General features: G+C 59.9%; 1 protein-coding gene across 1 annotated transcript in view; it reads right to left on the bottom strand.

The window, feature by feature from the left end:
- Positions 1 to 15514, bottom strand: part of ADAMTSL2 (ADAMTS like 2) — a 38458-nt gene that overhangs the window by 1554 nt on the left and 21390 nt on the right. The window contains exons 12-18 of the mRNA XM_012445269.3: positions 11200 to 11297; positions 6782 to 6908; positions 5362 to 5575; positions 5085 to 5240; positions 4268 to 4438; positions 3344 to 3520; positions 94 to 238 (exon numbers count right to left, since the gene is read on the bottom strand). Of these exons, the coding sequence (XP_012300692.2) occupies positions 94 to 238; positions 3344 to 3520; positions 4268 to 4438; positions 5085 to 5240; positions 5362 to 5575; positions 6782 to 6908; positions 11200 to 11297 (1088 nt within the window). The remainder of the gene's footprint in view (positions 1 to 93; positions 239 to 3343; positions 3521 to 4267; positions 4439 to 5084; positions 5241 to 5361; positions 5576 to 6781; positions 6909 to 11199; positions 11298 to 15514) is intronic.

The raw sequence follows: 15514 nt of genomic DNA, 5'->3' as shown, positions 1-15514 counted from the left end.
CAGGTGAGCGATGGCTGCTCATCCTTCAGGCCCCGGCTCCGCCCTCACCTCCCTGGGAAGCCCCAGGCCCACCTCTGCCTCCCCGCCCCTCACCTGGGGGCTCCGTGGGGCAGGGCTGCAGATCACAGGCCTGTCTGCCAACGGGCTTCACCAGCGGGTCGCAGCCGCGGACGATGTCAGTCCCCTGGTAGCACTTGACGTCCCGCATCCTCACGCCCACCCCGCAGGTCTTGGTGCACTGGTGTGGGAGACAGTGGGTGTGGGGAAAGCCCCCCGATGGGGCCGCGGCTTGCACAGGAGGCTGGGAACCCGCACGTTCACGCTTCCCCACCCGACCCTTCCCAGGCGGCTGTGGGCCCAGCTGACACGGGACCCGGGGAAGCACATTGGAAACCTGACCTGCAGCCCCAGGCTGAACTGAGGTGGAGCCCAAAGGACGCTGGCTGGTGGTCAGCGGGCTCTGATTCCCTCCCACCCAGGGCTGCCTCAGTCTCCCCAGGTGCACAGTGAGGGGTGGTCCCTCCTCTCTCATCTCCCGAGGGTCCTCTGGGCCCAGCTCTCCTGGGTCTGTGGTGCAGACCGTTTGTCATAAGCCGATAGAATGCATCTCGCGAAGCCACCAACCCCTCCAGTGGCTCCCCGTCCAGATGTTCCCCTTGGAAAACCCCGCTGAGCTCCCCAGAACACCAGAGACATCTGCTGGCCGCAGTCACCCTGCTGTCCTCCTGCCAAGATCCCACAGGCGGTGGCTCCCTCACACTCCCCCACGACGTGGGTGACCCCACATCACCCAGGCACGTCTGGGACCCGAGCCCTCGGTTCTCTGAGGTGGGCGGGGTGGAAGGCCCCAGCCCTGGGGCTCACTCTCCACTTCTGTTTGCAAAGGAGCGGGGAGGACCGATTAAGACTTGGCGAAAGACGGCCGCCCGCCTGCCTGCTGCTCCGAGCCAAGGGGTGGGGGCTGGCACGGTCTGCGGGCAAGGAGAGGCTGGCTTGGCACCGACGGCGTGAGGACAGTCAGCCTTTGGCAGGGTCCCGAGGAGCCTCTGGACGTGCCTCTGGAGAGCAGCACATTCCCAGCCAGCCCTGGTGCCAGCTCCTCTGCCCCTGGGGAGCGGATGGGACTGGGCAGCTGGGGGAACAAACGCTGACTGAGCAGCCACTATGCAGCAGCACTGGGGCAACCACCAGGCAGGAGGCGTCCACGTGCCCACCGGCTGTCTGTGCCAGCCACGCCTCATCCGGCCGTGCCACCTCCTCATTGGGGCTGGGGGTTCCCCTCCCCAGCACACCAGGATGTTCTTCTGGGGTCTTCCCTTCATGGCTCCCCCATGCCATGCTCATCACCAGCAAGGTACCTGCACCTAGAGAGTCCCTGTTTCCTGGCCCCGCAGTGGCCCCATCTGAAGCCAGCCCTCTTCCCAAACTACAGGCCTCAGCTGGCTCCCTAGGGCCCTGGAACCCCACTCAGCCTCCCCGCCCCTTCCCACTCTCCCCTCTCACCAGGCTCGGCCTTTCCAGAAGGAGCCATCCTGCCCCGGCATACTGTGGTCTCTCCAGTTGACTCCTGACTAAAGCCTGCCCACCCTTCTGGCCCTGGCTCAGCCCCTGTCTCCCCTGGGAAGCCCCAGGCCTGCCCTCAGCCTTTCCCCTCCTCTCCTGGGGGTTCCTTCGGTGGGCAACAGGGAATCAGTGAGTGTTCTTCCTCCTGAGCAAGCGTGTGTGCTGTAGGGCAGGCAGAGGCCCTGGGCGGGGGCAGGAAGGAGGCCACATGCCATGCAGAGTGCACGGAGAGCCCAGGGCCAGGGCCCGACTCTCTGAGCAGGGCCGCGCTGGAGTCCCCAGCTCAATCCTCACAGACTCTTGGACTCTCTGCCTTGAACTCATAAGGTTTAGGATCTGGCACCCACCTGTCACGGCAACCAAGAAGTGGAGCCCTCAGGCGCCAGCGCCTGAGACACAAGAACGTTCCAGGCTCCGAGTCCCATCTGACACCCCTATTTTGTCGCCTGGGTATTCAGAGTTGGCCCATGAGGAAACTGAGGCCAGAGGTAGCTGGAGACCCCAGGTACATGCCTGGCTATGGCAGTCCCTGCCCAGTCATTCCCAGAGACCCTGTGGATGCCCCAGGTGCCCCTCTCAGAAGCTCATGGCATCGCTAGGTGGGAGGGGGCTGAGGCCAGGGCTGGCGCTGCTGTGAAAGGGGCGCAGAGGCCGATGTGAGTTACTCAAGCTGGAGTCTAGACAGGACAGCCTCCAGGGGCCCAGAAGGTGGAGGGGCGCCCACTGGCTCAGGGCAGTGCCCTGGAGTCACCTGGAGGTCCCATGGGAAGTGGAGCAGAAGGGGAACACAGCAGGGGAGGTGAAAGCAATCTCTTTGCTCTGCAAGACAACTGGGGCATGGGGATGCCCAGCCTGTCACCCGTTCTGTGAAACCAGAGCTGCCCACCCACCTCGGGGCTCCCTGCTCTGGGCCCCTCAGGATGAGCTGGTTCAGGCCTCTCTTCCTTTGCAGATGCCACACCCCACCTGGGGTTCACTCTAGGGCCAGACAGGCCTGGGCAACAGTGTCTGCTACAGCCCCCAGTAACTGTGGGACCCCGAGTGGGCCAGAGAGCTCTCTGAATGTCAGTTTCTTCCTCTGAGGAGGGGAAAAGGGCCCCTCCTCATGGCACTATTTGGGGAGAGGAGACTCTTCAGGCCAAGAGCTGGGCCAGAGCTGCCACATGCGCCTCAAGGCCCTGGGATGGGAGGGCCCTGCTCCCCTCCACAGAGAGCCGAGACCTCAGCTCTGTCCTGCCTGACATCCTGCAGCTGGGCATTCTGGAGGCTCAAGAGTCTAGGAACCTCGGAGGGGTGGGACCCACACAGCAGATTTGCTGCCTTTCCTTCTGGCCCTGCCCGTGTCCTGACCTGGGGTGTGTGTCTATTACCGTCTCCCTAAATCCCAAGCTCCTGCCCTGGCGGTGGCTCCAGGAGGGCCAGGCCCGTGTCTGACTCAGTCCAGTCTGCCCGCCGTGCCCACCTGGGGTCTGTCTAGCCCATGCTGTCAGGCACATGGGCTGCCAAACACGCAACTCAGAGGCCAGAGTTCCTGGGCCCAAAAAGGCCCAGGACGAGTGCTGTAGGGATCCCAGGGACAGGAGCAGAGAAGGCTTCCCGGAGGCGGTGGCTCTCACACCAGCTGATGTGGTGGAGTTGAGAAGCCTTCCGGGATGGAAAGCTCCGACAGAGACTGTTGGGGAGGGGGGTGGGAAGCATTTAAGGAAGCTGGAGGCAGGAGGGGCAGGATCAAAACTCAGGCCTGGCCTCAGGCAGCCTCAGAGGGGTGGCAGGAGCTCACCTCAGACCACGGGCTGGTGTACCACTTGAAGCAGGGCCTTTCGAAGCACGTGCTCTCCTCTGGAGGCTTCTTGGCGAGCCCGCACTCAGGGCTGCTGCGTGTCTGCGGCTTCCCGTTGGCCAGCTCCATGCAGAGCACCAGCCGCTTCTTGACTCCGCGCCCGCAGGTGGTGTTACACTGAGGCCGGGGCAGAGGGATCGGGTCAGCGCCGGGGCCCAGCAGGACCCGACCTGGGGCCCACGGCGACGCCGCTGATAAGGGACTGGTCAATAGCAGTTGGGTGAGAATGCTCCAATGCGTAAGAGACCGGCTGAGAACTCTTAGTTCGATAACCATTTGGCCCCAAATGGATTTGATCAAAAGCAATTTAGCACAAAACCATCTGTTTTGAAACAAATTGGCTAATGACAATTTGGCCAACGAGGATTTGGCCAAAATCAATTTAGCAGAAAACAATTTGGCTGGAGATCATCTGGTTTAGTGATCTGCCTGAGGCTGCTGGTTGAAAGCAATTTGCAGAGAGCAAGGCGTCTGAAATGGCAAGTTGGTGACGATGCCGGGTGGGTGGGAAGACACAGTGGTCACGATCAAAGGTTGCACAGGCCGCTGTGCCAGCAGCAGGCAGCCTGAACAATCCCTGTCCCTAGCCTTCCACATTCCAGGGACTTGGGGGCCCAGGCTGGGGCAATGCCAATTCTGCACGAATCACTGAGTACATGCAAAATCGGGATTTGGGAACCTATCAGGTGTTTTCCTACCTTTTAAGTCTTTTGTATTCTAGAATGATTTTGAGGAAATTGTGCCTTCATAAGGTGCAGTGAATTCCTTTTTCACCCGTCTGTTGTCCCAGCCACCTGGCTCTCCTCTCTGGCCAAATGCTCTCCAGGCACAGGGAGGCCGTCCAGTGGGTTCTGGGGTACTCACTCGCTCCCAGTCCTGTGCCAGCCAGTGGGCGGGACAGTTTTTGTCCCCACAGGGGTGGATGGCCAGAGGCTTGGTCTCCATCTGGCACTGGGATTCGGGCACCACCCGTCCGTCACTGGTCTTGCAGTACACGTGCCTGATGGTGCGGCCTTGCCCACAGCTTCCACTGCACTGCAGAGGGGAAGGGCAGGCAAGGGACACCGGGTGAGAGGCAGCCACGCCAGGAGGGGCCCTGGATGTCAGTCCCAAAGGAGAGGAGTGGCTCCCAGGCAGTGCCGAAGCGGTTGTCATGGTAACCACTTTTTAAATAACATTTTCTGTTCTAATTACAGAAATAATGCATGCTTGATGAATAGCACAGAGAAAAAAAGCACACTTAAAAAGATCATCTGTGCACCCACCACCCAGAGGGGACCCCAGCCAGCATCTGAGCAGCTCTCTCTCAATGAGAGAGACAGAGACAGGGGAAGAGACAGACACAGAGAGACCAAGATAGGGAGACAAACAGAGAGACTCAGCGACAAAAAGAGACAGGGAGACAGAGACACAGACACAGTCAGGGAGATAAAGACAGAGAGAGACACCGAGAGACAGTTTACAGTGGGAGGGTGATGCCGGCCACTTGTTTGGGGAGAGGTTTTGATTCCCATAATAACGGCAGAGAAGGCTGGTTGGGGTTGGGCATTCTTCACCTCACACCCTTGCCTTGGAAAAAATGGAAACTGAGGCACATCAAGGCAAGTCTCTGGGCCCCCTCTCACCAGCCGCACACCCCAGCCACCCCTCGGTGCAGGCCTCCCTGCAGCCCGGCCCTCACCGGTCCCCAGTCGGAGACAGTCCACTGCCGATCGCAGGGGGGGCCCGTGCAGTTCTTCTCCCCGACAGGCCTGGTGTTGGGGTCACACAGCTTCTCATCCTCCGAGCAGCGGATGTCCCTGGTCACCACACTGCGCTCCCCACACTTGGCAGTGCACTGCAGCAGCAGGGGATAGGGGCGGTGGAGGGGAGGCGTGACGCAGGTGCGGCCACCTCCAGCTCCCAAGGCCAGCTCCCCGGCCCTTCCGGCCCCCCGGCTTGCTCCCGCATACGCTCACCTCCGACCACTCTGACATCTCCCACTGGGGCCCGCAGGCGGGGTTCCGGCAGGTCTTGCGCTCCTCGGGCCGCACGGCCTCGGCCGCCTCGCACAGGTCGCTGTACACGGAGCTGTCGAAGCCGGGCGAGAGCATCTTCCAGCAGCGCACGACGCGGAACTGGTAGCCCTCTCCACACGTGCGCGAACACTCACTCCAGCTGCTCGTCTCCCACCTGCCCCGGGAGCGGACGGCCTTCAGCGACCCCGAAGTGACGGCCAGGACCCCATGCAACCCACACCCCCAGAGACAACGCAGCTCCTCCCTCCCTCCCCCATGTGGTCCAAAACCGTAACAAGCTAAGCCGGACGGGAGGCTGGCAAGGCCCAAGGGTGCGGGCTGGGCCATGACGGCCCTGGTGGTCTTCAGGGAGCACCCTGGCAGGGCGCTCAGCGGGTGCCCTGAGCATGCGCTCAGCCTTCCTGCCCCTTCGTGCCCTGCTGTGTCACACAGGTGGCTGTGCCCCATGGGACTCTGGCGAGGGTGGAACTGAGCAGAAGGCACATTTCTGGATGTGTGTCCAGAAAGGGGGCCTAGCCAGCGTGCTGGGGAAAGACCTCTCATTCTCTTCAGCCTGAGCTGCGTGGGTTATGATAAGACCCTGAAGCCTTCCAGGCAGACAGACTTGGAATAAGAGGTCCGAAGCTCATGGGCTCTGAGAGGAAGGGCAGGTCCTGCTGGACCACCCGGGGCCAGCCTTGGCAGCATTCTGGGGACCCTAAGCTTTCTGCCCATCCCAGAAGGGAGCGAATGTGCAGGAAGTGGGAGGCCTGGGACGGAGCAGGCCAGAAAAGAAGAGGCAGCGTGTCTATGCTCGGGGAGCAGGAGGACTCGGCCTCGGAGGAGCATGTGAGCCTTGTCGGGGGAGGCTGGCACTCTTAGGCTCGTCTGGGGACCCCCTTGTCTCTAGGGGTAGTGTGCACTCAGTGCTCAGTCTGACTGCATCCACAAGGCAGGAGGTGAGGCCCAGAGGCCAAGAAAACAGGCCTCCACCCACATCCAAGGGACAGCCAGCAGGCATGGAATGTCAGCAATAATCCCTTCGGGCTTACAAAAATCCTACATGCGCCAAGTAGGCCTGGTGGGGCAAAGCTAGCGCTATATGATATAGAGTAATGTTGAGAATGGTTTCTAAATCCATGGTAAGCATTTATTGAGCACCTACTGTGCACAAGGCACAGTGACAGATTAAACTGCAACTCCTGGGAAGACTCAGAAGGTCTCTGAGGGGTGAGGTCTCTATGCACCTCCTTGAAGGGCCCCCACGGCCCTGCACACAAAGCACCTCTAAGGGGCAGGGGGGTAAGTCTGACTGCTCCTGTGGGCAGAGCCCGGCATGCCCTCTGCCAACACCCCACCCGGGGTCACCGATGGCAGGTACCTGGGCTGGCACTCCCTCCCAGCGCAGAACTCGTGGACGGGCTCGGGACGGGTGAGGGCGTCGCAGTAGCTGTCGTCCACCTCGACGCCATCGTAGCGGACACACATGGCGTACGTGGACATGACCCCTGGGTTCAGGACAGGGGAGGGCCTGTGAGCCATGCCGGCGCCTTGGAGGCCAGCAGACAGGCCACAGGATTGGAGCAAGTCACCTGACCTCTCAGCCCAGCTTTCTGGCTTGGGGATCAGTCATGGCTTGTGGAACTGCGGCATGAGGGCAGCATTGTGGGTCTGAGCTGTGCGGGTCTGCGCACTTCTCTTTGCACCCCCACCCCACCCCACCCAACCCAGGCTGGGCTCCCAGTTCCCATGTCACAGGGTCTGGGCTTTGAGTTGGCTCAACTGGCCCCCATGGAGGTGCAGAGGCAAACACAGCCAGGTGGCCCCCATCACCAGGCGTTCAGCAACCACCCAGCGACGGGCAGGCGGGAGTGAAACCCGACCGCTCCTGCCCCGCCAGCCTCCTCAGAGGTCATGGTGGGTGTCCGGGCCCTCCCTCCCCTCTGTGGCATGCCCCAGTACTCAGCAAGCATCATCTTGAACTTACTTTTTTTGAAATAGAGCCTCATTCTGTGGCCCGGGCTGGAATGCAATGGTGCAATCATCTCGGCTCACTGCAACCTCCCCCTCCCAGGTTCAAGCAATTCTCCTGCCTCAGCTTCCCAAGTAGCTGAGATTACAGACACCTGCCATTATGCCCAGCTAATTTTTGTATTTTTGTAGAGATTGGGTTTCACCACGTTGGCCAGGCTGGTCTGGGACTCCCAGCCTCAAGTCATCCGCCCTCCTCGGCCTCCCAAAGTGCTGGGATGACAGGCGTGAGCGACCGTGCCCGGCCTGAACTTTCTTTAGTCATCACTGTGTGCCAGTCCCTATTAGTGTCCCGTATTCTACAGTGAGTGACGGGCAGCCCTCACCTAGCAGTGCCACTTCCCTGACCACACCTCCCCCTTTCTGCTTCTATCCTCCCCCTTGCACCCTTCCCTGGCACCGAGCTGCCACACAGGCCCAGCTCCCTGCCCAGAAGGAGGGTGATTCTGGGAGAGCCGGCAGCAGTGGGAACAGGCTTGGGGTGGGGTTAGGGTTTGCTGCTTCTGCTGCATGTGTGCGTGTGTGTGTGTGTGGCCTCGGGAGACAGACCCAGCCTTCTGGGATGACGGGCATCATGGAACGGTCTTGGCTGCAGCTGCCAGTTCCCCCAGAAGGAAATCGGTTTCCCCATACCCAGAGAGCCCAGCCACCCAGTGGCGTGTGTCTGCGGCCAGCGGCTCCTGCCTCTCCAGGCCCCAGCCCTGGATGGAACGAGACAGCCTGGGAAGCAGCCGACAAGGGGATTTTTTCTTTTTTCCGTAAAGGACAAGCCAGGCTGCGATCACGGTTCCTCTCCTGCCAGAGCTGGGCTGTGCAGCCTTTAGCCTTCTCTGAGGGGGAGTCTGGCTTCCCGGCCAGGTCTGCTTGGAATGTTCCAGGCCTCAGAGACACACGCTCTGGGGCCCGGGGAGGTGCAGGGCTGGGGACTTGCAGGCCATCGCCAGGTGCCTGGTTATCCATTTGCTCCCCATCATGGAGAGCAGGCTTTGGTCAAGAGAGACCGGAATCCAAGTCCCAGCTCAGTGCCTCCCTGGGGTGACGTGACCGTAACCAGACTCCAGCCTCAGCTTGCTCCTTCCTGAAATGGGGACCTTCCAGAGAGCCTGTGAGAATCAAATGCCAGGACATTTTTTTCTGGGCACCCTCTTCATGACACCCATCTCGAAAACGGTGCTTTTCAAACCCCCTGAGCCACAGAGCCCCTCCTGGAAACGAAGGGGAGGATGAAGCCGGGGGTGCTGCGGGATCACTGCCCTCACCCCAGCGCCCTGGAGCCCCGAAGGGCAGCAGAAGCCCCCACCTGTGACCCGACCTGAGGCTGAAATCACGCCCCTCTGTTGCTGTGGCTGCCAAAGAGCGTCTTCAAAGAAAAATCTAAAAACAAGCTTTCCCATCGTGGCTGGAGCTCGGGGCAGGCTGATCCGCCCCACCGATGGAAGTGTCCCTCGCCTGGGGTTCTTGCGAGGCACAGGATGGGGAGCAGAGACTCCGCATGGGACATCTGCACAGACACAGCCTATGCAGACCCTTATTCTGTTATTTCTGCCCAGTGCCATTCAGCACCTCCCATGGTGACAGGGAGCTCCCTCTCCCTCCTGGCCTCCCTTTCTCTGTCTCTCTCACACACACTTACACAGGGTGGCTCATTTCCATTCCTGAACAGCCTCCTCTGAAGCAGAGCTTCCTTCTTCCCAAGCCAAAACCTGCCTTTTTGATTTCCTGTTGTCCTCTGCCCTGATGCACCGTGGGCCACCCTGCACAGACCCAGACCAGCCCCCTTCCCGCCATTCTCTGTGTTCTCCCTGGGGACATCGTCCACACAGGGCTGCCCATCAGGCCCCTCGCCACTGAGGCTGCCTCAGCCTGCAGATGTCTTGCACAGCGTGCCCTCCCCAGTCAGCGATGTGTCTGGGAAGAATCACAGATGCTTGCAGACACTAAGTGACAACACCCACATGCTTGGAGTCCCCAGGCCAGGATGTGTGGAGGAACTCAGGGCAGGTCCGCCACAGACTTGGCAAAGCAGACCCCCCTGCGGACACCCCACCACCATGCTCAGCTCCCCTCGGGCCTGCCTTCCGGGCAAGCCACACAGCTCACCTCCGAGGCCAGCTGCTCCTGGGTGCGCCGGAAGCCATAGCCTGCATCATGTGGTGGCAGCCACCTTCACCACGACAGCGCCCATCAAGCTCTGACCATGAGAGGCTATTTCTTTTTTTTTTTTAGACAGAGTCTCACTCTGTCACCCAGGATAGAGTGCAGTGGTGTGATCTCGGCTCACTGCAGCCTCCACCTCCCAGGTTCAAGCAGTTCTCTGCCTCAGCCTCATGAGTAGCTGGGATTATAGGTGCCCGCCACCACGCCCAGCTAATTTTTGTATTTTTAGTAGAGATCCTTGGCCAGGTTGGCCTTGAACTCCTGGCCTTGTGACCCACCTGCCTCAGCCTCCCAAAGTGCTGGGATTACAGGCATGAGCCACCGCGCCCGGCCCGAGAGGCTGTTTCTCGTTTCATGTTGATCCCCACAACCCACCTGGGAGATAAGTACACGTCCCAGTTCACCTGTGGAAAACTGAGGTGGGGGAGATTCGGTGATTTGCCCGTGGTGTGGTCAACCAGGCGGTGTGAGCCCGGCCAACCCGGGTGCCCACAGCACTTGCTCTTCCCTCCAGAATGCCAGGCACAGGGGCAAACACAGCGTGCCCCATGGCTATGCCCTGCTTGGGGGGCTCTTACAACAGGAGACAGAGCCCTTTCTTCAGCCCCAGAGAGCCAAGGCCAGTGTCAGCAGCGCCTGCAGGACCACTTGCCCCTCCCTCTCTCGGGCCCACCTCCTGAGATGCCAGCAGGGCTGCACAGGGTGTGGCCAAGCTCAGACTGCCCAGCTGCCTGGCATCCTCACTGGCCAGAGACTGTAAGGGCATCGAACGCCCTGGCAAACAGGGGACACCGGGGTGGGGCCAGGAGCATCAAACCTCTTGAGGGGCCACTGGGTGTCATCTACATGCAAACATGAAGCCCAAGAATAGATAAAATGTGGCCTCGGAGCGGGCACAGGGGCTCTCCCTTCCACATTTTCTCCCACCAATGCCCCTGCAGCCTGGTCCTGGTTTGACATCCAACCTTGCGGCATCCCCCAGGGGAAGGAACCAGAGCAGGCAGAGGCAGCCCCAGCTCCCAGCAGCTGTGGCCAGCATCTCAGGGCGACCTGGCTGTGCAACCAGACAGCTGTGGGTTCAAATCCCAACTCAACACTTACTAACCACATGCATCTGTCTGTCCAGGCACCACCGAGGAGGGTCGTTTTTCCCCTCCTAACTCCTCCCCTGCTGGTGAGGTCCTAGAATTTGGCCACTTCCCTTTGTCACAGATCACAGGAGCATATGACTCCCTTCCTAGGTTTGCTGGAAACAAAAGTAAAATCCCCGCTACCTGAGATTTCTTACTTTTAACCCAAAGGATGTTTGCCCTAACAAAACATGGTATCACTGGCAACAGCAAGGGACCATTGGTGGTGGCCTGGATGACCCCCGGGGGCCTGGGCCTGACTGTGATCTAGCCCACTGTGAGAATGAGGATGGCTTCACCAGGAACCCAAACTCCTATCACACCACATGGCCCCTAAGTCAGGAGGCCACCAGACAAGCACCCTGAGGGCAGTTTGGGGCTGCAAGCTAGTGGGTGGGCCGCACAGCCCCGGCCCGAATGCGTGGAAATGAACTCAGGGCAGTCACTGCCCCGTGGCACCCGTGGCACCCGGGACCAGTACCTGTGGTGCAGGTGGCACTGCAGGGCTCGTGGGACGAGAGCTTCCACCGGTACATGTCTGCGGGACTCACGCCTTGCTTGCGCGCCTTGGGCCTGGTCCTGAAAGCAAGATCAAGCAGAGAGGGTGACAAGAAACTCCAGGCCTCGCTGGCAGGCACCGGTGTTTCAGGCCAGTGAGTTTTCACTGGAGGGTATGTTCGCCTGAAGCACACACCTGTCCACCCACGACGGCCAGAGTCCCCGCTGTCTGAAGTGGAATGGGTGACCCACCCACGGAGAGATGTGTTTTAAGACTGAATAGACACTGGGATTTTTTCCGTGTCAGTAACTGCATGGGAGCTGCCCAAGCTCCTTCCGGCGGGTGGCCTGAGAATTCGGGGCCCCCGGCACTGTAGCTGCTCCCCGCACACACGCAGGCTTCTCATTATCACCTTCTCACATCGGCTAGCGGGTTCCTTCTTCCCACCCGGGAGGGGACCTCAGAAGGTGTCTTATGTGCTGAGAATGTTCCAGAATTCTCTCCTACCCTCTCCTCCAGCTGGGACTCCAATGGAATGGGGGACACTAGGCATCCAGCCTCCAATTATCAAAATTAAAAAGCTCAGCTGCTGGCAGGGGCGTGGCCACAGGCTACAGAGCAATTTGGGTTGGCGACGGCTGCACAGACCTGCTGGGGTGGGGGGAGGCCCGCTGGGTCCCAGCCAGCCACCAGCTATGATTCTTGGCCGGAGCCTACGCAGCCAAAGCCAACTATTGTTAGGACTGTTTGCTTCTTTGAACCAGTAGGTGTGCCTGGGCCCAACCTCCACATCCAACGTGCAGGCTCATTCTGGACTTGGCAGAGGAGGAGGGAAGCCGAGGCGGCAGCTCCATAGCCCTGCATCTGCTCCCGGACGCCGCCATGGAGTCCTGCTGCCCCCCAGCCGGAGAAGGGGCGATGGCAAGCCGGCCCTGTGGACAGCAGCCCTTTGGGCCTCGACTTCCTTTTTAAACTGGACAGTGCAGCAGGTGGCATTGCCCCACTCCACTTTCCTGTGGGCGCAGAGGGGCCGACTAGAGATGATCCCGAGCCGCCATATGTCACTGGGCTGAAATGTGGGCCGGGTCACAGGTCCTTCTTCCGGACCTTCAGTCCCCTGGGGGTGGCCAGGCTTAGAGCATTATATTCGGAAAGGCTTTCTGATGACTCCGTGATAGAACATGGGTTGGGATTGAACGGGGAGTTTACAGTTTGTTAGGCAAGTGGGTGAGGATCGCTCTTCTGCTTTGCTTGGGCTGGAATGGGAGGAGGCCAAGGCCAAGCAGAACTATTAGGATGAACGTTGTCTTGACCGCACGTCTGAGACCCCAGAAGTAATCTACCCACAGGAGCTTCAGCAGTGAATTCACCAGGGTGGCTCCCTAAGCTGAGGGAGGGAGAGGAGGAGTGGCGGGGGAGGGATGGGGACCAAAGCCAGGGAGGCCAAAGCCTCCCTCACCTGGGAGCTTCAAGCCAGGAGTCTGTTCCAGCCCATCACAGGTTTCAAGGGGAAGGTTCTGGAAAGAGCTTTCTCCTCCCTCTTTAAAAATTAGAGGAAATGTTAAAATGGGGATGGGTGGGGGGTTTCCCAAGACCCTGTCATCTCAGAACAAAAGTTCCCTGGAAACTTGGAAAGCTGCCCCCGTGGGGGCCACTCGGAGCACCCAGATGGGGATGAGTAAGTCCGTTTAGGGAAGGGAGGACCCGGAAGACCAACCCCTAACGCTTGATTCAGAAAAACGCTAAACTGTGCCGACCAGGTCCCCACCAACTTTCAACAGCTTTAAATTCTCCCCAAGAACAAAAAGAGACAGAAAGATCCAGTCCATGCCCCTCCACCCCCTCCCCGGGAGACACTCCGCCATCTTTATCTCATTACACGCTCTGAGCCAGCAGGCAGTGTGACTCATGCCTGACTCAAGAGAGAGCGGGCCTGGTTCAAAGTAACCCTTTGGATTTTAAGCACCAAAGGTATTTCTGGAGGAGCTGCCCACATACTTCACAGCAGCACGTGCAGGGCAGAGCAGATGCAACTCTTGAACATAACCCTGCATATATTTGCACAACAATGCAACGCCTAGCGGGTTCCGTTCTTGGAAGTAGCACCAAGGAAGCGGAACACCCAGGAAATCGCTGAACCACCAACCCTTCGCTCGCCTCCATCTGGAAGGAAGACACTGCCCCTCTCAGCTGTGAAAGTCGGAGCTGCTAGACTGGGACTGGTGACGGCTGTGGAGTCGCCGCCAGTGTGCTCCAGACCGCCTGTCACTCCTCAAGGTCCTCGGCCCAGCTGCCTGGCCAGACACAGGCTCCTGGGCTCCCCAGGCAGGAGAAGCTCTGAGGCCACCGTGTTTGTTTATAAATGAGCCGACAAGGCTGCGGAGAGGGACTCCAGTCTGTGTGTCTCAGACGCCTGTTCCCAAAGCCGGAGTCTGGTGACAGGGGCCCCTCCCTTGATTGTTTGAAGCTTTTCTGGAAAGATGAAAATAGCCTTTCCTTTCTGGGCTGCCCCTTTGATTTTGCCTTCTCTGAGCAGACACGACTTCCTGTGTTTGGACAACTCAGCCGCGCCGTGCCTATTTTGGCCTGGTGGCTTCCCCGCCGCCTCCCCCTGCCTTTACTCTCCAGACCATCTCTGGTCCCCGGCGGCAGCATCCTTTGATAGCAGGCCCCGGGGAGCAGCAGCTTCTCAGCAGCCGGGGCCTTTCTGAGTGCTGACAACCTGGCTGATCGATCCCTGAGGCCCCGACAGGCACTGAAATTCAATACATCCCAGGGTGGGGGACTGGGAGGGGAGGGTAAGAGTCAACCAAGGTGGGGCAGGAGAGATACTCCACAAAGCGGCCTGATGATCCAAAAGCTTGTGCCACAACCCTGGCCTGAGGATCACTGACTATCTGAGCTGGTGGGCCCTGCGGGCACCCCCTGACAAGCCCCTCAGGGACAGATGGGAAAACTGAGGCCCAGAGGAAGGCAGAGATGCTCAGTTCACACAGTGCCCATGCCGTAAGCCAAATTGCACAGCGGGGCCTCGGTGCCACTCGGATAAACTTATTCAGAGGGCTCTGACTGTCAGAGAGCTGGCCTCCCCCACCCAGGCAAGGGGTCCTGAAAGGTGCCCCCCACTGCTGCCACTTGGAGCCTCAATTTTCTACTGAGAGCTTCTACTTACTTACAGGAGGCCTTACCATGTGCCTCACACACCGGACACCAGGTAACGCCCTGGACCGCCCTGGGAGGTGAGGAGGGCCCACACTGAAGACGCAGAAACAAGACGGCCAGCCTTGAGAAGCCCCATTCCCACGGGCGGGCACTTTGCTCAGGACCCCCTCTTAGACTCAGACACTGCACCCAAAACAAGGCCCAGCCCTCCCCACCCAAGTCCCAAGAACCACCAGAGGCCCACCCACCCAAGGCTTTGAGCATGCCAGGGTCAGGGTGAGCAGACAGCCCTGTGCCACCCCTGCAGGAAGAGGGGCAGCCGGAGGAGGCTCCGAGGCCATACTCTGTTCACATCTGCAAAGCAAGGTTTCTGCCCAGAGCCTGCTGGAAGTGCCCAGGACATCCTTCCTGCACCCTGCAGCCCCCGGCATCACAGGGGCCTCAGAGAACGGTTTGAGCAAAGGGGTAGGCACCCACTGGGCACTCCTAGCTCACCAGGAAGCCTGGCTTTGTTGCTCTGGTCCCAGGAGCTGGATGGGTGGGAGGGTGGCCCCAAGCCATGTCACCTTGAGAGTGACCCCTGAATCTCCCATCAAACCCAGTCCCTAAGCCCCAAGGAGACACGTTCAGCATTCCCGGCCCGGACTGGTTCAGTTCCCGCTTGGGTCTAAAGTCAAGGCGCTTGGATTGCACCTCAGAAAATAAAGCCAAACAAACGCCAGTGGGCACGTGACTGCCTCCAACCCCCACTGACCACCTGTTTAAAATAGCCTCCAGGCGCATGCAAGTTGCTGAAAGTGTGGGGACCTGCAGGGGTGGCCACGCTGTATCTGGGGGTGTTGGCACCAGGAACCGTGCTCCAGCAGGGACACAGCAGGTCTGGAGTCACCCTGCTCACAGCTGGTCCCTGACCTAGCGAAGCTCCCAACCTCAGGCTCCTCTAGGTCTAGCTACAATTGCTCAGGCATCCCCAGCTGTGACTGTCCAGGCGTCCCCAGCTGCGACTGTCTAGGTGTTCCTGGCCATGACTGTCCAGGCGTCCCCAGCTGTGACTGTCCAGGCATCCCCCGCTGTGATTGTCTAGGTGTTCCTGGCCATGACTGTCCAGGCGTCCCCAGCTGTAACTGTCTAGGTG

Source organism: Aotus nancymaae, unplaced genomic scaffold (assembly GCF_030222135.1).
Source record: "Aotus nancymaae isolate 86718 unplaced genomic scaffold, 86718_ANA_hifiasm-v0.15.2.pri h1tg000158l, whole genome shotgun sequence".
In the NCBI taxonomy this organism is placed as follows: domain Eukaryota; kingdom Metazoa; phylum Chordata; class Mammalia; order Primates; family Aotidae; genus Aotus; species Aotus nancymaae.
The sequence above is the reverse complement of the archived record's forward strand: the minus strand, read 5'-3'. Positions and strand labels throughout refer to the sequence as shown.